This window comes from Carassius carassius, chromosome 40 (genome assembly GCF_963082965.1).
Source record: "Carassius carassius chromosome 40, fCarCar2.1, whole genome shotgun sequence".
Taxonomy (NCBI): domain Eukaryota; kingdom Metazoa; phylum Chordata; class Actinopteri; order Cypriniformes; family Cyprinidae; genus Carassius; species Carassius carassius.
The window spans coordinates 2332433-2355593 of record NC_081794.1 but is presented as its reverse complement, the minus strand read 5'-3'; the positions used below and the strand labels follow the sequence as shown (position 1 = coordinate 2355593).

Here is a 23161-nt window from a genome sequence, read left to right as displayed (position 1 = left end):
GTGCACCCAAACACCAGACCTGTTGGTTATTGAAGGATCTTCTATTTCTGGTCTGTTAAACGCATTAGCCATTTTGCAACGAGCCTTCAGCGCGTACTGAGTGAGCGAGCGCCTAGGTTTTAAGAACATGCTTATTGTAATTGAGCCCCGTTACAATATTCCTTCACGAGCCCATTTCAGACAGACCGTAATTCCTGCTTTGTTCCAAAAAACATATATAGAGTTCCATGTAAAAAGTTACATCTTTGTATTTGTTCATAACTAATATAACATTTTCATTTTTTTTATAAGGAGCTGTTTTTGTTTTATACAGTATGCTGCTAAGAAAACACCATAGAAGATGGGTAAAGAATAGCTCCATCATTGTTCAATGTAAAAAAAAAAACATACTTTGTTAGTTTTAATAAATAAAACATTTTTTAAAAATCAAGGAAATTTATCTGCCAATTTTTTCTTTTTGCTGCATCTAAAACGTACCGAACCGTACCGAACCGAACCGTGACCCAAGTGTATTGTATCGAACCGAACCGTGAATTTTGTGAACCGTTACACCCCTAATATATATATATATATATATATATATATATATATATATAACAGTTCAACTGTCTGCTGTTCTTCAGAAAAATCCCCAGCTCCTGCACATTCTTTGGTTTTCCAGCATCTTCTGTATATTTGAACCTTTTACAAAAGTGACTATATGATTTTGAGATCCATCTTTTTACACTGAGGACAACTGAGGGACTCATATGCAGCTAAGGTTCAAACACTCACTGATGCTCCAGAAGGAGAAACCATGCATTAAGAGTCGGGGAGTGAAAACTTTTGAACAGGACATGTGTAGTTACATTCTTATTGTGCTTAAATATCATATTTTTTCATTTAGTACTGCCCTTCTGAGGCTACAGAGGATACATTGAAGTTACATGTTTCTCAGAAAAAAAATTACATAATTATAGAAAAAGTCAAATTTATCCTGATCTTCAAATTAAAAAAGTTTTCACTCCCCGACTCTTAATGCATGGTTTCTCCTTCTGGAGCATCAGTGAGTGTTTGAACCTTAGCTGCATATGAGTCCCTCAGTTGTCCTCAGTGTAAAAAGATGGATCTCAAAATCATATAGTCACTTTTGTAAAAGGTTCAAATATACAAAAGATGCTGGAAAACCAAAGAATGTGCAGGAGCTGGGGATTTTTCTGAAGAACAGCAGACAGTTGAACTGTTCAGGACCAATGCAGGACTCATGAACAACTATCACAACACGTGGATCATCCAGGAAACAATACAAAGGTTTACGATTTATAAATTCGGGGTAATTTTTATAAATGCAGCTTTTGGGGGGGGGGGTATATAAACATCTGTTATGTGAAATAGCTTATTCAGGACAGAACTACATAAAAAATAACATGCCATTTTCATGAGCTCTCTTACTTTGTTGAAATCATTAATATATTCCGCAGGGGGTATGTAAATTTATGAGCACAACTGTCTATAATAGACATAATAATATATAGACAAAGGCTAGGAAAATGACAAATGATACAATAAATACTACTAATTATTTGATTAAAAGTGGAAAATATAAGGGAAAATATAACCATAAAAACTAATTCAAAATAATAATCAAACCTATAAAAATATCTCAGTTATAACATGGTGGATTTAAATCTAATTTCTAATTTAGAAATGTTTGCTTTTTGCTGATTTTTATTTATACAAATACATTCAAACTAATTTGAATTAATATAAAAATGTTATCTCCATAATATTGAGATGAAGGATTATCTTCAGACTGAAAAAAAGTTAATTTTTCAGATAATATTTTAATAATTCGCAGTAATTTTAATAATTGTTATACACTGCCAAATAAAGGCCCAGTAATTTATTTTTATTTAATAATATTATTTATTTAAAATTTATTTATTTTAGTGCATCAGTTTAAACAAAATGAAAACGACATCTCTTTTAGCAGCGCCTATATTTGAATAATTCATTGTTTAGGTCGTGCCACTTTCAAAGTTCATTCTAAAACATGAGACAGTTCATAAACATCTTATCATCAACAATACATGATGAACTTCCTCAGACAGACCACGATCTCGCTCTCATCTGCCATAAGATTCCTGCACACACTGACCAATCCATCCTCTTTATCTCGCATCTTACATGCTTTAAGAGTCTAAAACAGACCCAAAACGACTGGAATAAAGCTGCTGATTGTCTGGAGAGAGATAAAGCACATGTGTTTGCCATTCTCTGACATCTCTGTTGCTAACAGCTCTCTATATTTGAGCAGTAAGCGTGTATGTGACTGCATCTGCAGCTGGAGGCAGGGATATAGAGTCGAGGAATCACTGAAAGAGAGTCTGTGTTGAAGACGTTCAGCCCACGTCCTCCATCTCAATGTGCCTCACATCACAATAACACAAAGCTGGCTTTGTTCTGTGTAATTGTGTGCAGACGGCTGGATCCCGGCGTATGTATGGATTCTCAGGGAGACGTGTCTCTCTCGCGCTGACACCAGTTTGGCAGCCGCTCTGGCAGCTCCATCTCCACACAGCAGAAAATATCCACCCAAAACCATGAAGGAAAAACTGACACACAACCAAACTGCTTCCCACTGAAGCAGAGATTCATCTACAAATGCTTTCAGTGCACATAATGAGGTTTCTTAGTGAGTCCAGTTATTAACTCTAGATGAAAATTCTTCAACTAAACTTATTGCTAATTGCTTGACTGGCAGCTGTCATTCTTAGAGTAAAAAAAAACTGCACATGAAAGTTTTATGAAAATGTTTATTTTTTATTATTAATATTATTATTATTTATTAATTTATTTTTTGCATGACATTGCATGGTATCGTCCATCTTTTTCCTTGTCACTGTCTCTAACTTGCAAATATTCCCTGTGAAACTGATTTGGAACAGTTTTATTAAAACATTATATTCATGCATGTATTGAAAACATTAGAGGTATTACAGGTTTATTTCTGATTGTTTGACAACTCTAATTTTAAAAAAAACTGCACACAAAACTGTAATACATTTTATTTGTATAAAAAATATTTCATTATATTTTTTGTTAGATATATATATATATATATATATATATATATATATATATATATATATATATATATATATATATATATATATATATATATATATATTATTTTTTTTATTGTATCTTCTGTCCAAGGCCATTTCATAGTGTTTATTAATATTTTTATTATTGTATTTTATTTTAGTCTATTTTAGTTTAATTTATTGTTTTTATTTGTAATGTTTCCTCCACGAAGGCTAATTTTAGCATTGTTCAGATAGTTTATATCAATTATTTATTTATTTTTCTTTTTATATTTTACATGTTAGTTCAAGTTTTAGTATTTTTATTTATACATTTTTCTTTTTTATATATTTTTTTATAAATACGTCATACGTCTATGTATGTTATTAATGTCTTAATTCATTTTTGTCTTAAGTTATTTTAGAACATCATCAAAATAAACTAAATTAACATGAGAAATCTTGCCTTTATATTTATATATATATATATATTTTTTTTTTTTTCATTTAAATGACAGAAATGGGTTTTTAGTTTCAGTTTTAGTTTTCATGATAACAACCCTGCTTCCATCATTTATCTTGTTCACTGCAAAGCTGAAGTGATTAATGAACTATCATATGCAAATGAATCCGAATTGAATGTAAAATGCTTCTGTGCAGCAGAACAGTGACTCAATGTAAACTAAATCTGTTGTGTCCAGCGCTGGGAATCACCAACAAATGTGTTTTATTAGTTTAAGTCCAGCAGCTGTTTCCTTCTCAGCGAGATCGAGTCACACACAAGCGGCTCTAAACCTTCACAGAGAAAACACAGCCTGTTATTGTAGCCGTAAAACATCAGTTTGCTTTCCAACCGGCCGTGTTTGTTTTTGATTCAATTTTCCTACAGAAAATATTGAGCTCATAATGGAGCGCTGGCACAGTGTGAGAACAGAACGAGACGTCTGCCAAGCTTTTAAACTATAAAATGTCATTTACAGAAGAACGGATAGTTTGTGCCACCGATACAAACCACACGACTTAATCATTTCCACTCTTAATACATGCCAATCAATAAAAACGTCAATAAAAATATTCCTCAGAATCGTCTTGGAAACTTTTCAATTTACTTTATTACACGCTTGAAATTATTATCTTTATAATGAATGCAATTAGTCAAGGATAAGCGGTTAGTCGAGGTTAATTGACTAAATAAATGCTCATTTTCCTGTGTGAGGATATTTTATTTTATTTGGTCTATTCAAACACAATCTCATTAAACATCAGAGATTGAATTGGTTTGCATGATGATGGATGAAATGCCTCCAGCTTTTTTTTTTTTTCATTTAATTGTCGGCCGTGAATTCGCTTCACATTCCAACAAACCAGTTTACTTTTTCCACAGAAAAGCCTCATCAAAATGTTGGACATTATATTGCACTAAATCACATCACACCCATACAAACAGCTTCTCTTTCCACGGCAAACAATCTCTTCAAAAAAACATGAATTATCATTTCCCAAAGGGCGAGACATTGGGAGATTTTCCCATGCAGAATACAAATCAATCCCAAATCCCGGCTCTGCCAAACGAGGATGTCTGAGCACTGAATTAAAGTCTGTGAGAAACGAACTTGCAGCTTATGAAATATAACTGAGGAAACTTTTAATCATTTCAAGACTTGGAGTCATAGGGCTAGGATGAGAGATGACTGCTCATGCTATGTTTATTTAATCAAACATACAGTAAGAATTGTAAAATATTACAATTTTAGATAAATGTTTTCTATATGTGTGAATATGCTGTAAATCGAATTTATTATTGTGTATTTTCAGCATCATTACTCCAGTCTTCAGTGTCACATGATCTTCAGAAATTATTTAAGCAGAAATTGCTGCTCAAGAAACATTTCTGATTATTATCAGTGTTGAAAACAGTCGTGCTGCACAATATTTTAGTGGAAAGTGTGATACAGTATTTTATTTTTAAGTATTTCTTTTTACTGTTAATATAGTATATAATAAGGTACAAATAAAACTATATAGTAAAGTTTTTTGACAAACTTTATGTTGGCTTAAAAAAGCCTAGCCAGAAAGTTTGAAGTAGTTTTAAAAGCTTTTAAAAGTTTTATGCCAATACAACCTATCTGGAAAATAAATAGATAAATAGACAGATAGATAAATAAATAGATAAGAAATGTTATACTAGCATGTTGCTAGCATGATTAGCAAGTGACTAGTATGTCACTAGCATGTTTCCAGCATGATTATCATGTCTAAAAATATTACTAAAATAAAACTAGTTACAAGTACTACTAATGCATCTGTGTGGTTATTTGTGTTAAATTGATGTACTAAAATAACTTAAACCAAAATAAAAATAGATACAACAAAAACTTTCATTAAACTTAAGAAAAAGTATCACAATAATAATAAAACACTACTGGTCACAAGTACGGCTCATGTTTAAACTAATGTTTAAATATATCAGTTGTTAAACTAATAAAAATGTCAAAAACACTTAATATAATATAATATAATATAATAATTCCCACAATATACCTACAATTTAATTAAATTGTTAAACCAATGTACTAAAATAGCTAAAACTGAAAGAAATCTTTTTTCCGCAGAAGAAATAAGGTCAAACCGCTTTTTGAATAACTGATGACAGAATGCTCGTATTTGGACGAAGCATGCAGAAGGCCTGACCTTGGTGAGATAGTAGACACATTGCTGGAAGGTGAACATCAGGACCTCCTCCAGGACCGTCATGGCCTCCTCACTGGCCGAGCGCACGGAGGAGAGCCGCAGCTCCAGCACCGCTGGAACAGAACCACACACACGCAAAGATACTGAATCTGAACACATACATCACATGACTGACATCAGCACTGACTGATTCACCAATGCAGTCTTCCTCTTCCTCCTCCTCCTCTTGAGAGACTCCGTGCAGCAGGCGAGGAACCTCCTGGTGGATGAAGTGCAGGATCTGGATGGAGTTGGACATCCAGAGGACCAGCGGCTCCAGAGCTCGGATCAGTCTGTCAGCACCAGAAGGCCAGTCTGCCGCGTCTGACTCACTTCTGCTTGCGTCAGGAGAGCGAGGAAAATCTGGTTTTAATGTACGGCGTGTCTAAGACTTTGAATTTAAATTCCTCTGCTTAGGAAATGATGAGAAACGAGTTCCTGATCTTACATTTCAGGCTGCAAGGCTGCGAGTTCCTTTGCCTTTTCCTGTATTAAAGTATAAAAGATACAGTACAGTTACAACGGAGGACGGAAAATGTTTAACGACTGGCTGTGACACTTATCAAATGCTGTCGTTCACTGACACTCTTTTATGTAGCTCAAATTCACGTTTGGCTACTTTGTATCTTACACAAAACATCTAAAGTCTGTTTTCCATGCAGTTACAAGCATTTAAGTTTCTAAAAGGATGTAAAAACATTATAAAAGTCATTACACTTGACTCGTACACTATATAAGAAGTATATTTCAAAGTGATAGTTCATCAGTGATCATTCGCTCACTCTCATGTCATTCAAAGCCCATTTGACTTTATTTCATTTGCAGACCCCAAAAGAGATTTTTTATTTAGTATAATTTTGGTTCTGTAAGAAAATAAGTTTCGGTTGCCATTGGTTTCCATTGTATTTTATGTCCACACTATGGAAGTCAATATGAAATGAAACACTCTTCAATTCATTTCACAGAAGAAAAAAACTCAGGTTTGGAATAACAAGAGAGCAAGTCAAGGATTTTCATTTCATTATCACTTTAATCTGCTGGACATCTTCTGTATGTTACATCATTACGCCAGTAGGTGGCAGCGAGCGAGTCATTACGAGTGAATGAGTCAGTTACTCAACTGATTCTTTCAAAGCTTTGATTCAGTGTGGCTGTCTTTATGAGTGAGTCGTTGTATTATTCACTGAACTGAGTCGTTTGATTCACACACTTTTTGATTAAGGAAGTAGTCACAACTACAGTTGAACAATAATCCATGATAAAATGTGTTTCGAGCGTCTTGCACATATAACAGTCAGCAGAAGTCAGAAAAAAAGTGCTTATAATGTTTTAAGTATGGATATTTTTCTTATAAAACTGCATCAATTTGCTGCAGGAGGCCTTTATTAACCCCCGAGCCATGTGAGGCATGTTTTATTATGGATGTACGCGCTTTATTGCACTTCTTTTGGACTGGTGAACAAAAACACCCGCCCAGTGCCATTATAAAGCTTGGAAGAGCCAGGACAATTTTTAATATAACTTCAATTGGATTCATCTGAAAGAGGAAAGTCATCGGGCCTCAAGGGTGAGTAAAACATGAGCTAATTTCCATGCTTTTACATATTCTTCATTTATTGAAAAAAACCGTTGAATCAATTACAGTGAACAAACTGAAAATCATTATCATTAAGACTACTGTATATATTCAGTAGATATTCATTTATTCAGTTCTGTTGAACACAAAAGAAGATTATTTTTGAAGAACCAAACAGATGCTGGCAGCCGTTGACTTGCACTGTGTTTTTCCCATATTACTGAAGTCGATGACTTACCAAAGTTCGTCAGAATATCTTTTTTGTGTTCAACAGAAGAAAGAAACGTATACAATTTTGGATCAACTCAAGGGTGAGTAAATCACAACAGAATCTGGGTGAACTGTCCCTTTAATCATATTCTGGTTATATTGTGGTTGCATTTCCTCTCAACCTCTGGCCGAAAGACAAATGAAATGACTCAGTAAACTCACCCATACGATGGTCTGCAGCTCGTTGGCAATCTGTAGCAGCAGTCGCCGGAGAGCCGGCATTGAGAAGTGAGCGGCGGACTGCTGGAGACACAAACACAGCAGGAAGGCCGCGGTCAGTTTGTGTGCGGCCGGATCCTGCTCAACCACGCCGAAGATCTCCTTCAGGACCCTGGACTCATGCTCCACGTCATACGACAGAAGCAGCTCTGCTCCATCCACGTCTCTGAAGCAGGATCTCGCTCTCACGCATGATTTACAGAGAGGAGGCCGTCTGCTCGTCCGAGCCACTTCTGCAGGGGTCGCGACCTTTGGACAAGCGGGGTCTTTATACATGAAGAGGTAATGATCGCCCAGAACGATGATGTCTCCTGACTGCAGCTCCACCTCGTGCTTGATGATGGCTCCGTTCCTCTTCACCTTGGCTCTGTTGAGGGGTTTCAGTCGGGTCACTGATGTCCGAGTAACGCTGCAGTGATCGGGCAGAAGATCAGGAGCCCAGAGATTCATACGATCGATATCACTCTCAGGCACACTGTGAGCTTGTTCAATGTGGCGTCCGAATACTGTGCAGCTGTTGGTCAGGGCATAGATGACAAAATCCTGAAGAGGGCATGAAACGCAAGACGTTCTTAGTATGTCAACATGACCAGAAACTATGATCATTTGGACTCTGATCCACTTATCGAACTGTAAAACATGATATTTCAGGAATCCTGAAAACTGAACAAACCACTAACAAGTAAACAATCCTTAGATTTGTCATGCATTAGTGTCAACCCACTAAAAATCTAAAGCTTAATTGCTGTCTTAAATGTGTAAATTGTAAAAGGGTAAATAAATAAATAATACAAATAAAAAAAGTTATAGCCTGCAGTGATACTTTTATTGCACTTTTTGAACCACTTTAATTTTATTTCTGATAAGGAAAATTCAAACAAAGTGAAAATCAAGTAAACATTTATGTAAATCAGATTAAATGTAAAAAATTAAATTAAAATGTTAAGAGTTAAATGTTAATGCAGAAAACAATGTAATCAATGTGAAATTCAATGTATTATTATTATTATTATTATTATTAAGATGTTATAAATAATTTTATAGTGTATAAATAAACATTTTATAATGTAACATTTTAATACAGATTTAAATAAACTGATTTTAAATATACATATCTATAAATAAATAAATAAATACATAAATATATATATATATATATATATATATATAAACTAAAATATATATATACAAAATAATAGTAACAATAAATAAGATATAATAAATAATAATGAAATCATTTTTACAGTGAACCATTTTATGCAGGATTATACATATAAAGTAAAAAAAAAATTCATCTAGAATTGTATTATTGCCATTTTAAAATAACTATAATTAATAATTATAATAATAATAATAATAATACATTATAAACAATAATGAAAACTTTTTACAGTATTTCATTTCATGTGTTAATAATAAATTGTTTTATTGAGATTTTTTTATATAATATTATTTATACTTATCAAATGATTAAAGTATCATTAGTAATGCCCACAGTTTGAATATTCATGTTTTTTAATAGTAACGCGTGGCACAATCAATGCCAAGGTGTGACTCTGAGGAACAGGACAGAGAGTGTAAAAACAATCATTACACATGTGTGAAGTTAACACGTAGATGTATATACTGTATGTGCGCACGTGTGTGTTTGATCAGTCGCTGTTGTCGTCACACACAGCTAATCTGGCAGGAAGTGCATCCACCCTTTGGACACTCCACTTCCTGTCCAGCGTGAACACTAGGCCTGTTTTTGCATACGTGTTCATTTTTCATGCCATCTTTCCTCTGTTTGGCACACACTGTTATTTTCCGATGGCATCGAGGGGATGTGGGATCCTTTTTTTCCACGATTCATTGACGTCACCTGTGTTGTATTATACAGTGTACAGGGAGTGAATCTTTGTGATTGTAAGATTGTCACTTCTGATCACCGACTGAATTATTTTCCTTAAACAACCAAAATCTGAAAATCCCTGCAATTCTGTAGTTTAACATCACAGGTTTATGTCTAAAAACATAAAACATCATGCTGAAGTCTCCAATTACTATAAAAACTGGAATTGTGGTGCATAACCCCTTGTGAAAAAGAAGTACTCTTTAACATGCTTTTAAAAAGAGTTTTGGAAATAATATACTTTAAATGAATATGTTTTCAGCGACTTAGTTTTACATTTTATTTATAACTAAATGGAAATTATTAATAGTTTAAATAAAAATCAAATACAATAAGCTGAACATAAGTGTGTTTAGAACTTAAGTTCATCTTTATATGTAATTTACTGCTGAATGCACTAATAAGAATTTATGATAAATTTGAATGTTATGTATTGAAATCTTTGATGATTTAGTTTTTTTAATTTATGATGTATCTGATTTAATGATATTTTGCAATTTAGTACAATTAAATACAGGTGCTGGTCATATAATTAGAATATCATCAAAAAGTTGATTTCACTAGCTTCATTCAAAAAGTGAAACTTGTATATTATATTCATTCATTACAAACAGAATGTTATATTTCAAATGTTTTTTTTCTTTTAATTTTGATGATTATAACTGACAACTAAGGAAAATCCCAAATTCAATATCTGAGAAAATTAGAATATTGTGAAAAGGTTCAATATTGAAGACACCTGGTGCCACACTTTAATCAGCTAATTAGCTCACATCACCTGCAAAGCCTTTAAATGGTCTCTCAGTCTAGTTCTGTAGGATACACAATCATGGGGAAGACTGCTGACTTGACAATTGTCCAAAAGACGACCATTGACACCTTGCACAAGGAGGGCAAGACACAAAAGGTCATTGCAAAAGAGGCTGGCTGTTCACAGAGCTCTGTGTACAAGCTCATTAATATAGAGGTAAAGGGAAGGAAAAGATGTGGTAGAAAAAAAGTGTACAAGCAATAGGCATAATCGCACCCTGGAGAGGATTGTGAAACAAAACCCATTCAAAAATGTGGGGGAGATTCACAAAGAGTGGACTGCAACTGGAGTCAGTGCTTCAAGAACCACTACACACAGACGTGTGCAAGACATGAGTTTCAGCTGTCGCATCCCTGGTGTCAAGCCACTCTTGAACAACAGACAGCGTCAGAAGCGTCTCACTTCATAAAGGACTGGACTGCTGCTGAGTGGTGCACAGTTATGTTCTCTGATGAAATAATATTTTGCATTTCCTTTGGATATAACGGTCCCAGAGTCTGGAGGAAGAGAGGAGAGACACACAATCCTCGTTGCTTGAGGTCCAGTGTAAAGTTTCCACAGTCAGTGATGGTTTGGGGTGCCATGTCATCTGCTGGTGTTGGTCCACTGTGTTTTCTGAGGTCAAAGGTCAACACAGCCGTATACCAGGAAGTTTTAGAGCGCTTCATGCTTCCTGCTGCTGACCAACTTTATGGAGATGCAGATTTCATTTTCCAACAGGACTTGGCACCTGCACACAGTGCCAAAGCTACCGGGACCATGGGATCCCTGTTCTTAATTGGCCAGCAAACTCGCCTGACCTTAACCCCATAGATTTTCTTGATTATTGTGAAGAGGAAGATGCGATATGCCAGCCCCAAGAATGCAGAAGAGCTGAAGGCCACTATCAGAGCAACCTGGGCTCTCATAACACCTGAGCAGTGCCACAGACTGATCGACTCCATGCCACGCCGCATTGCTGCAGTAATTCAGCCAAAAGGATCCCCAACTAAGTATTGAGTGCTGTACATGCTCATACTTTCATTTTCATTTTCATTTACTGAATTTGGGATTTTCCTTAGTTGTCAGTTATAATCATCAAAATTAAAAGAAATAAACATTTGAAATATATCAGTCTGTGTGTAATGAGTGTATATAATATACAAGTTTCACTTTTTGAATGGAATTAGTGAAATCAACTTTTTGATGATATTCTAATTATATGACCAGCACCTGTATATTAACTTTAATCTTGTATTAAATAGTTAAAATGATAATCAGTTATTTTACATGTGCTTTATTATGTTAAATACAGCAAAAAAAATTTACTTCTTCAAAGCACAACAAATCATTTTATAACATTAATATTAATATTACCTGCAAGTACAGTTTTTTATCTACTTTAAAGATCTGAAGTACACTACAAGTGCTTATTTAATACTAATAAGTGCACTTATTTTTTTCTATTTACCTAAAAGGTGTCCGATACACTTTAAAAACTAAATAAAAAATTGAAATATATAAGATGTAAATTCTTACCTTTTCTTTAAAATTAACAAAGCAAAAAAGGATTCTGCTGTAGAAAAGATGGAAGGACTTTCTGGAAAACTGAGTAATTATATAATAGATGTAATCATAGATTATTGTTGATCAAAACTGTAGCTATGCAAAGTTGCCACTAGACTGTACTGTACCCCTAATAGTTTTTTATTTTTTTGTTGTTGTTTGTTTTGTTTTTTATTCTGGTGTTTGTTCTCAACACTAAAAAACTGTTTTCCACATCCATTTTTCATTGCAGGTAAAATAAAAGTCATTTGAGCTAAATCTGATATTGCATAAAATAATATTCCTTCAAAATTTGCTATGTATGGAAGCCCATTCCACCACAGAAAAAAAGATCAAAATAGTTTTCACCCCCTCAATTGAAGTCTATGGGACCTTTCGTAGTTTTGATCATCTGTTTAATGAAAATAAGTTCAATCAGTTAGAAAGATATAATGTAGCAACCCGACTCAGAGCTGAGTTTGGTGGTTGTAGTTTGAAAGCTCTTGGAGGTTAAACAATAGATCAGTAAATTGACTTTCTCAAGCCAACTTAAGTATGCTGCACTGATAACAACTTCATGCCACTGAATACCAGAAACAGTGTTGGTGTGTTTGGGCTGGAGGAATACAGATGCTACGGTGAAGTGAGCGAGAGGAAGGAGCAGCAGCACAGATATAGTGTGAGTCTGTCCTACCTGTCTGTAACTGAAGCCCTGCAGAAGCAGGAAGTATGGGAAGTCCAGAGGCGGGTGAATGGAATACTGTGTGGCACTGTCATCGCTGCTCTCCGTCTCCTCCCGTTCATTAGCAGGACACTGTGTCGCTTTGTCGGCCTCGGCCTCTGGATCCTCCTCTTGCGTTCGCTCCGTACAGGTGCTTTGAGCTTCAGCTGTTAGATCTGAGTCACTGAGACTCTTAAACAAATTGTGTCTGCCGTCCACGGCGTCATCCCTCATGCATACGTCCAGCGGCACGGATTTCCCTCTGCAGCGCGTCTTCTGCAGCTTACGTGCCTGTGCATTTATTCCTGTGTTAAAGGAATAGTTAAGCCAACAATTTATTCACCCTCAGGCCATCCAAGATGTAGTAGATGACTTTGTTTCTTCATCAGATTTGGAGAAATGTAGCATTTTGTCACTTGCTCAGCAATGGATGCTCTGCAGTGAATGGGTGCAGTCGGAATGAGAGTCCAAACAGCTGATAAAAATATCAGAGTAATCCTCACCAGTACATCAGTTAACATATGGAGAAGATTATTGTGATGTTTTTATCAGCTGTTTGGACTCTATTTCTGACGGCACCCATTCACTGCAGAGCATCCATTGCTGAGCGAGTGATGCAATGCTACATTGTCCAAGTCTGATGAAGAAAGTGAATGGGTGCCGTAAGAATAAGAGTCCAAACAGCTGATAAAAACATCAAAATAAGCTTCTCCAGATGTTAACTGGTGGACTGGAGTGCTGTGGATTACTTGTGAATTATTGTGAGGTTATTATCAGCTGTTTGGAGTCTCATTCTGACGGCACCCATTCACTGCAGAGCATCCACTGCTGAGACACTGATGCAATGCTACATATCTCCAAATCAGAAACTCACCCGAGGGTGTGTAATTTTTCAGCAAATTTAAAATTTTGGGTAAACTAATCCTTTATTTAAATGCAAGACCAATCATAGTTTATATGCAAATAGGTGCAAGAAAGACTGCAAATTGCAATTCAGTATGCAAATATTAGAATACACCAATACATTTTAAAAGCTGAACATTCTGTTACAGGTTTTTCGAGTTCAAGAAACCAAAATGACTGATTAGCAAATTGCCAAATTAATTTCAGAGTATTAATACTTGTGTTAATTGTTTGGGCTTTAGAACAACAATAACCAGAACTTTGGAGGAATATAAATACAGTGCTGCCTTGCAAACGGTTTAATACAACTTTAACCGCTTTACCTTTACTTTATTGTCAGTTGGCAAGAGCTAATTAAAATAAAATAAAAATTGTAGGGCTTTCTGCATATCAAAATTGAATCATTATCTCAGTGGTAGTAAAACTCTGGTTTCTTGTCTTACCAAATGCACACAATTGTCTGTAGACAGGAAGAAAAAGTGCCTACAGAATGATGAAAACAGTAAACCCATCAAAATGGTTGGTTTTTATCTTCATCTTTAATGAAAATGTGATTATGCATGAGGAATCATGTACCAGCGGTCACAGTGTCCTGGTCTTTAGAGTTGTTTTCTTCTACAGTGGCTTTGCGCTGGATCTCAAAGCGTCGAGCGAATCCTTCTTTGGGTTTCCAGAGCGATTGCAGCAACAGTGGCTTCTCATTGTCTCCTACCACACGAACGCATTCAGTCCTCCAGCACTGGTTTCCAATACAGCCGATCACATCACATAACACGTAGTCATCAGTGTCTTCTTTGCTCAGGGAGTATCTGAAATAAAAATACAAACAGCAGAATGACTGATATGTATGAAATGCTAGGACATATATTCACACTACTGTACAAAAGTTTGGGGTCACTTAGTTTTCTTAATGTTATTCAAAGAACTCTATTCTGCTCACCAAAGCTGCATTTATTTATTTAAATATAGTCAATGTAATTTATTCCTGTGATGCACAGCTGTATTTTCAGCATCATTCCTCCAGTCTTCAGTGTCACATGATCTTCAGAAATCATTCTAATATGATGATTTACTGCTCAAGAAACATTTCTGATTATTATCAGTGTTGAAAACAGTTATGGTAAAACATTACAAACTAAGAAAACGTTCAGGCACACACTCTAGCTGTAGGATTGTGAAAGAAAGGAGAGTTTCAGTTTCTGAGTGCTGACGCAGCATTCGATCCAAAGTGGCTTCACCGAGGAATTCATTTTGCCTTGAATTTCAAACTTCTCCAAACCAACCGAGACATTTGGTATGAAAACTTCTCCTGCCGTTACAATGGACTTTAACCAATGTGCACAAAGGCCGTTTTGTGCATTTACTGAAATCCAGATTCTTAAGAAAATCATCTGGGCTTTTTGTTCAGATAGCAACCGCATTATGATTTTTAAATATTGACAAAATATTATAAGACAAATTTAAACATCATTTCACACATACCTGAATATATTTGAACCGCATTTACAGCTATGTCTTTTAGCTTTTACACTGAAACCCTTTTATTAACTGTTGGTGTTAGAACACTTGGTGCATTTTCCCTATTACATATTTTAGTAATCATCATAAATTAGGTATCCTTTGAAAGTTTAAAGGGGTCATATGATGCTGCCAAAAAGAACATTATTCTGAGTATTTGGTCTAATGCAATGTGTTTATGCAGGTTCAAAAGACACATTATTTTCCATATAATGTACATTATTGTTTCTCCCCTATGCCCTCGATTTTACAAAACTCATCGCTCTGGAAAAGTGAGGTCTGCTCTGATTGGCCAGCTATCCAGCGCGTTGTGATTGGCTAAATGCCTCAGGCATTTGATGAAAATGTTACGCCCCTCAACATTCTATGGCTGCATCCGAAAACAACGAGTTTTTGTGATAACTAAACAAATATTTAATTACTATAATACTGATTTCTCGCTAGAACTAACATCAAAGGTTCAAAAAGTTAGTCAGAAATGTACATTTGCACACAAACGGGACCACCAGACGAAACTTTCAGACGCCATCCTTTTTTTTTTTTTTGTTTAAACATCACAGAATGGAATGCACAGGATTGTGGGATATCAAAGGCAGCGAAGAATACAGCTATGCTGCTTTCAAAATTTGTTCAGAAAAAGGTACCTCCGGAAAAAGGAAGTAAAGCAGAATTTAGATTCGAACATGTCCAGCTGCTCTGCTCGTGGACATCCCATTATCGGTTCTCTTTTAGCAGTTCAGTCAATCTACTGCTAGGAGTAACTGAATAACTCGGGATAGTGGTTTATTTCGCATCAGAGGGAGTGTAAGGCATGTTTATCAACCGAATAATTAAAGTAATTTACAGATTGGTGCGTACTTGTCACAGTGTCTGGGTTGTGTTCCCTGGGTATCCACTAGGTGTCCTCAGTTCCCACGGTGTCTATCATATTAACACTTCCTGTTCCCTTATTTGGTCACCTTCCTCCTTGTTCTAGTTGATTGATTGTTCCCCACCTGTCTCCTGTTTCCCCATTATCCTTCTGTGTATTTATACCCGGTCTGTCTGAGTCTGTGTTACGGAGTCCTTGTCGTATGAGTGATACCTCCCAGAGTCTGTTCTTTCCGTGTTTTCTTGTTTTGTTTTTATGTGTTTGGATTTTCTGGTTTTGACCCTGCCTGGACTGTTTATGCCTTTTGGATTACCCTCAATAAACCTTTACCTGCATTTGGATCTCTTCTGTGCTTCTTGTATCACCGTACGTGACAGTACTGGAGACGCGATAAGCATTGTGTTGCATATCACGCCGCTTAAACATACTGTAAAACATTTGTGCATTTGTGATCTGAGAAACAACAAACAAGCTCTACTCTGCTCAAAATACGCGTTTGAAATCATCATTGGCAAATTATTTAAATATAAAAAAAACTTACTTACAAGCTGTGAGTCAGAAGCGCCAGGCTACCCTTGCAAAGTTTGAACTGCGCAACTTTATATAAACAGCCTTTGTGCACAAAATGCACTGCACACATCTGAATATTAGGGTTGAACTGTTCTGGAACAGTGTTGAAACTCAACTCAACTGATTCCTAGTCTTGTCCTCTTTTGGAAGGCCAAACAAAGTATTTTCGCTTTCACAACGAAACACACAGCGACTCCACGACATGGCACAGGCGGCAACAGAGAGAATAAAAGTTATGCCTTCTTTCTTTGCGTGAACATCTGGGCGGCATTATGCAAATCTTCCAACATAGTGATGTAGATGTGGGGATGTGTTAGAATGAGACGTTTTGGGGGGTGTGGACGAGTCTTAAATTTGATAAAGAATATCTCTTTAGATTTGAGACTTTAGTCTTTGCAATCTTCTTCAGGCACCAAGAGCTTGTAACACTCCAAAGAGAAAGGAAAAAATTTAAATCGCATCACATGACCCCTTTAAATACTGTGATGAAAACCTTTTTGAAATTAGATAATGCATTACCATGAAAACTGTACTTAAATTACTCTTATCAGGCAGTTTTCTTGTGGTGATCATAACATTGTAGAAATGTTACTCAAATGTTTCTTAAATCATTCCACTAACTTTATTTTTAACATACAAAATGTAACATTATTTTACACTTCATTTTTCAAATTTTCTATGAATATTAAAATTTGTATTGCTGTGTTTATTCAATGATTTAATTATCATTTCTTAAAATGTTCACCAAGTAAAAATAACATCACAAGGATGTTTGGAGAACGTTGATCTCAGAATGTTTTCTCTAAACATTATGAGTGCATAAAGTTATTAAACATTTTTAAAAAGTAGTGAAAAGGTTAGCTGGAAATGTTGTGACAGAACAACACTTCAACACAAAAATCTGTGAAGTTAAACAAAATTAAAATGGCTAAACAAAATGTACAGGAACCTCATTTTTTGTGATATCAACTTCAAATTTGGAATACAACTTGGTTTGATATATGGCTTTGAATTTCGTGTGCGTACTATTTTTTTATATATTTTTGTGTGCAAAACATAAAATGTTTAGTGCAGTGCATTTACTTCTCAGCAAACTTACAAATCTATAACCTTAGGTCTGTTATTCCAAAGCATTCATGAATTACAATAATTTAAGTTCGGATAGTGCATTTTAATGTCTAAGCTCAAAAAGGGGGCCCTTACGAAAAATAAGTTTATTCAAGCGTGCTATTAGAATACTTATTTTAAGCTAAGAATAGGAAAGTATGCTTTTAGTTTACTTTTTATGTACTTTTTAAGATATACTTAAAATGACATTTAAGTATACTTGACTTATACTTACAAAAAGTCTAAATATATTTGAGCTATACTTGTGCTCCTAGAATCTGTGTTTTCATTGTTATACGGTAGAGGGCCCTAGTACACATCTTCTGTACAGAATTTCCAAAAATCACAATTGAAGAAGAAAAAAGAAACACCAGATACTAACACATGTGACATGATCATCTGACATTAAACAGCATCAAAACTGTAACAGATTCTAGGAGCACAAGTATAGCTCAAATATATTTAGACTTTTTGTAAGTATAAGTCAAGTATACTTAAATGTCATTTTAAGTATATTTCTGAGGAGTGCATAAAGCCCATTTCTGAGAAGTACATAAAAAGTCAACTAAAAGCATACTTTACTATTTTTTGTTTTATTAAGTATTGTAATAGCACACGTGAATAAACTTATTTTTCGTAAGGGTAATGCTAAAAACATTAGCAAAATCAGTGGCAATATTCTCTGGCCCACCTGGCGAGTGCCTCTTTAACCAGCTCTCTGGCACTGGAGCGTGTTGTGGCCAGGACGCTCTTGTAGTTGGCTCCTTCACAGATCTCCGTGCCAAAAATCTTTAGAATGCCTGGAGCCGTGATGTGATTGGACAGTTCGGAGGGGTCCTCTGTTACCAGCGCCTCCTCTCCCTCAGCGGCCATCTCTCCAGAACCTCCTCTGGGCCCGCGGCCGAACACCACCGACAGACGGTGCTGGTGACGCCGGATCTTGTTCTTCGCTGGCTGTCGGATTCCCACGCTCTCCGTTGATCTGGCTGTGCCGCTGGATGAGCTGGACCTGGAAGAGGAACCAGAATGATTGCTCTGTTCTCCACTGGACTGTAGATGCAAACCTACGTCACTTCAGTCTGGCTGTTCATCGCTACACTAATTGCCCCTAGTTAATGAACAGCAATGTTCACAAAATGAACAAAGAGACTTAAAAAAACACACACATACAAAACAAAGCTCTACATAATACTTGGGAGGATTTTCTCCAATCCAGTAATCAGTTTATTTCAGTAGCAGTGGCACAAAAGCTCCTTTTCAGCTTTCACTAATTGCGTCACTATTACCATGTATTTCCTCATCTACTGGTCCTAAATGAAATGTTCTAAAACTATAACTCATTTAATTTTTCAACTATTAGTGTCCAAAAAAAGAAGAGGAAATCATCTGATCAAAATGTTGTTGTTGTTCTGTTTTGTTTTTTGACGTACACATGAACATTTCCACCTTAAACTTTTCTAAATAAAGGTTCCAAAAGGGTGTTCCCACTGTGATGCCATAGAAGAATACCATTTCTGGTTCCCCAAATACTTAAAAGAACCATTTTTTCTTAGGATGACGAACATTAAAAAAACAAATAAAGAACCCTTTTCCACTATAAAAAATCTAGTGTGCAATGGAAAGATTTTATGGATGCAAAAAGTGCATGATGCCAATAAATCAACCATCAATTCTAATAGAGAACTTTAATTTTAAGAGTGCACTGTTATTTAAACCTCAGACTATGTGGAATATAATGTTTCAGACTTTAGTGGAAATGATATTTTAAACAAAATAATAGAAACAAGTTAAAGAATAAAAAAAGCAATTTTGTCTTTTATACATTTTTATAAATAAATTTAGCAAATTCCACAGCATGTTTCATACCATAAATACAAATGAATAATTGGCTATTTTCACTCTATTTAGCATAATTTTACAAAATTGCAGCTTGACCGGATATAACACAACAAAATATTCTAGATATTTTCCTTGATATTCTCCACACATGACATCTCATATTTAGTCTCAACTTCTTATTTGCACTGTTAGTTCCTTTGTCGTTTATTGTGGTGAGAATTATGCCAGTGAAAAAATTGTTTTTACACAATAAATATCTAAATAATTATTTTTTATTTCATTCTTGGCTTAGAACATACCCAGCTAACAAGCGTTCTAGAACGTTCTGGCAAGGTTCTCTCAATGTTCTTCCAGTAACATTAATAAAACACTCATTCAAAATTATTCTCAAAAACATCAAAACATTAGCACAAAAACATTAATTATACATCATTAGTGGAACTATATATTTTTTTCTAAAACTTTATACACACACACACACACACACACACACACATATATATATACATATATATATGTATGCATATTACTAAGCTAATGTTATAACTAACGTCCTCATAATGTTTTCACAACAATAAAATGGAATGTTCCCATAACTAAAGAAAAAAAACATTTCTTAAAGACATTTATCAAACAGCAATTTGAAGACACAGGACGTTAAAAAAAAAAAAAAAAAAAAAAACATTTTCACAACATAATTGTAACGTTACTACAACGTTCTTAGAACGTACTTTATTTTAGCTGAGTAGCCTTTAGTAACAACACTTTTTACAATTGAAAGTCTTGTTATAAAGTCTTTAGACCAATGTAAAAATCATAAAAGGCATTTAAAAAGGATCAAACATAAACGTTAAAGGTGGGATAAAAATGTTATCTCATTTAATACAGGCTAATATAAAAGAGAGAAAATACATGCTGCTTTAGGTTTGAAAAAAAAAAACTTTCAAATGTCCAAACACATCAACTCTTATGACAGTAAGCTATGCTTGTATCTCTTTGGCTAACGTGTTAACTATAAATCTAATAAGAAACGGACAGCTTATGAATGACTAGTCCTTTCTGAAGGTTGTATATGTACAGTAAGTGGGACTTCAGAAGTGAACTCACTGGACGGATCCATTGCTGTGTTTCCTCCCGACCCGGGAGAATCTTCTGCGGGAAGCGCTGAGCGGTAAAGCCGCAGGTGAGGCTGGAGGAGGCGGCTTGGATGTCTGTGAGCTCCGCTCGTTACCGATCATCATTCCCAAAGCTGTCCAGAGGTCGTGTCGTCAAAGTAACGGGCCGTTAGAATGAGCACACATATCATACTCCTCTAAGAACCGGCCGACATCACTCCACAAGCAACGTGAACTCTTCAAATCAATGCTGTGAGCAGAATGACACCCAGAAGGAAACTTTCTGCTGCTAAAGCGCTGCGTCTCAAACGCGCTGAACTGTCTACGTGGGCAGCACTTGTGGGCATCATGGGCGCGTTCCCGAGTCAACCCTGTTTAAAATGCGCGTGCCTGTCATTCTTAAAAAAAAAAATAAAAAAAAAATACTGTCTATACAGACAACTTACTGGATATTGAGACAAGCTACACGTGCTGCTGATGCGCTGAAGGGAGGTTCTTCGGGATGGAAAAAAGTGTGTTTTTTATTGAAGTTTAAGTCAAATCATTAAAAACATAAATACCATACCAACATACCACGGTAAAAATACCATATAAAAAAACATGGTGAGCATTAACATTGTTACGATATTGACTACTGTTACAATATTGAATATTGATAGAAAATTGACTTCTCAGTATAACTTAACTTATAACTTGATAATATTGTCATTATCATATTTGGTCATTTTAACACTTCCATCCATCCGACTATTAATCCATTCTGCTGCTAATCTATTCTTCCATCCATCAATGTATCCATTCCATGTCACGCTGTCTGGTCTCTATTTCCCTGGGTGTCCACTAGTGGTCTCACTTCCCCATAGGCACCTCACCGTAGGCACTACAATTCCCACTAGCCTTGTCCCTTCATCACAGTAATTGCAGATATGAATTGCACTCCTGTTAATTGCACTCAGGTGTCTTCACTTGTTAGTCATTATCCTCCCTATATTAACCAGTCCTTTTCTGTTTGTCTACATTGAGTCCTTACTTTCCGTCACCAAGTTTCCTCGCGTTCCTAGTCTTCGTGTTCCTGTTCCTGTTCCTGTTCCTCTTCCTGTTTGTTTGTTTGTTTGTTTCTGTCTGTTTTGGACTGATGTTTGGTTACGACCCCAGCTTGTTTTGACTTTTTTTTAAATTCACACTGCACTTGGATCTTCTGTCTCCGGTGTTCCCGTACGTGACAGAAGGACTCCATCATGTCAAGATCCAGCGGTGTGGGAATTCGTATATGTTCCCCAGCCACCATAGAGGAGCGGATGGGGAGACTTTCAAACCTAACCACTCTCCGTCAAAAGGGGAGTGAGGTGGGCGGCTTGGCGCAAATGTTCTGGACAATGGCAGTGGGGCTGGGGTATAATGATGAGGCCCTGAAGGACCTATTCAACGACTGCCTGGATGACCCTTTGCCTGGGTGGGAGATGAAGGGGCTGGAGATCCTGGACATTTGGGGGTTCACCAGTTACCTACAGCATCGATCTCGGGGGGATGACTCAGCCACACCTGTCTCTCTCGTTGGGATGGCCGACTCTAGACCGGGGTCTACAGACAGTAGGACCGCCAGCCCAGCGCCACCGCGCAAGATGGCCGCCAGCCCAGCGCCACAGCACAAGGTGGCCGCCAGCCCAGCTCCACTGCCCAGGATGACCGCCGGCCCAGCGCCTCAGCACAAGGTGGCCTCCGGCCCAGCGCTGCTGCCCAAGATGGCCGCCGGCCCAGCGCCACTGCCCAAGATGGCCGCCGGCCCAGCGCCTCTACACGGGATGAAAGCCACAGTTGACCCTCCAGAGTCGAGTCAGGTTCCCGTTGACCCTCCAGAGTCGAGTCAGGTTCCCGTTGACCCTCCAGAGTCGAGTCAGATCACCGTTGACCCTCCAGAGTCAGGTCAGGTCACCGTTGACCCTCCAGAGTCAGGTCAAGTCACCGTTGACACTCCAGAGTCAGGTCAAGTCACCGTTGACACTCATGAGTTAAGCACTACCACAGTTAGACCTCAGGAGTCAAGTCAAGTCACCAATGATCTTCATGAGCAGAGTCAAGTCACCAATGATCCTCATGAGCAGAGTCAAGTCACCATTGATCTTCCTGAATCCAGTCTAAACTCTCTGCACATCTCTGCTGAACTACCAAAGCCTCTCCACGTCTCTGCTGAACTACCAGAGCCTCTCCACGTCTCAGCTGAACTCTCTGAGCGCTCGACTGATCCTGTCGTGGCCACTGAGGCCACACTTAACTTGTTCATGTTCTCTGTTTCAGACTTGCCTATCCAGACTTGCTCTCATGTATCATCGATCCCACTGTGGTGGTCCTCGGTGCCGCTCTGGTGGGCTCCTGTCTCGACCGCACGGCTGTGGTGGTCTTCTGCGCCGCCCTGGTGGGCTCCTATCTC

At 36.7% G+C, this 23161-nt stretch overlaps 1 protein-coding gene across 1 annotated transcript in view; it reads right to left on the bottom strand.

Moving 5' to 3' along the window:
- The window catches only part of radil2b (Ras association and DIL domains 2b), a 32130-nt gene extending 11017 nt beyond the window's left edge, over positions 1-21113 (bottom strand). Inside the window, exons 1-8 of the mRNA XM_059531682.1 lie at positions 20726-21113; positions 18471-18788; positions 14290-14522; positions 12784-13115; positions 7804-8403; positions 6244-6281; positions 5952-6130; positions 5757-5869 (exon numbers count right to left, since the gene is read on the bottom strand). Coding sequence (XP_059387665.1) covers positions 5757-5869; positions 5952-6130; positions 6244-6281; positions 7804-8403; positions 12784-13115; positions 14290-14522; positions 18471-18788; positions 20726-20859 — 1947 coding nt within the window. The 5' untranslated portion in view covers positions 20860-21113. The remainder of the gene's footprint in view (positions 1-5756; positions 5870-5951; positions 6131-6243; positions 6282-7803; positions 8404-12783; positions 13116-14289; positions 14523-18470; positions 18789-20725) is intronic.
- Positions 21114-23161: the final 2048 nt, after the last annotated feature.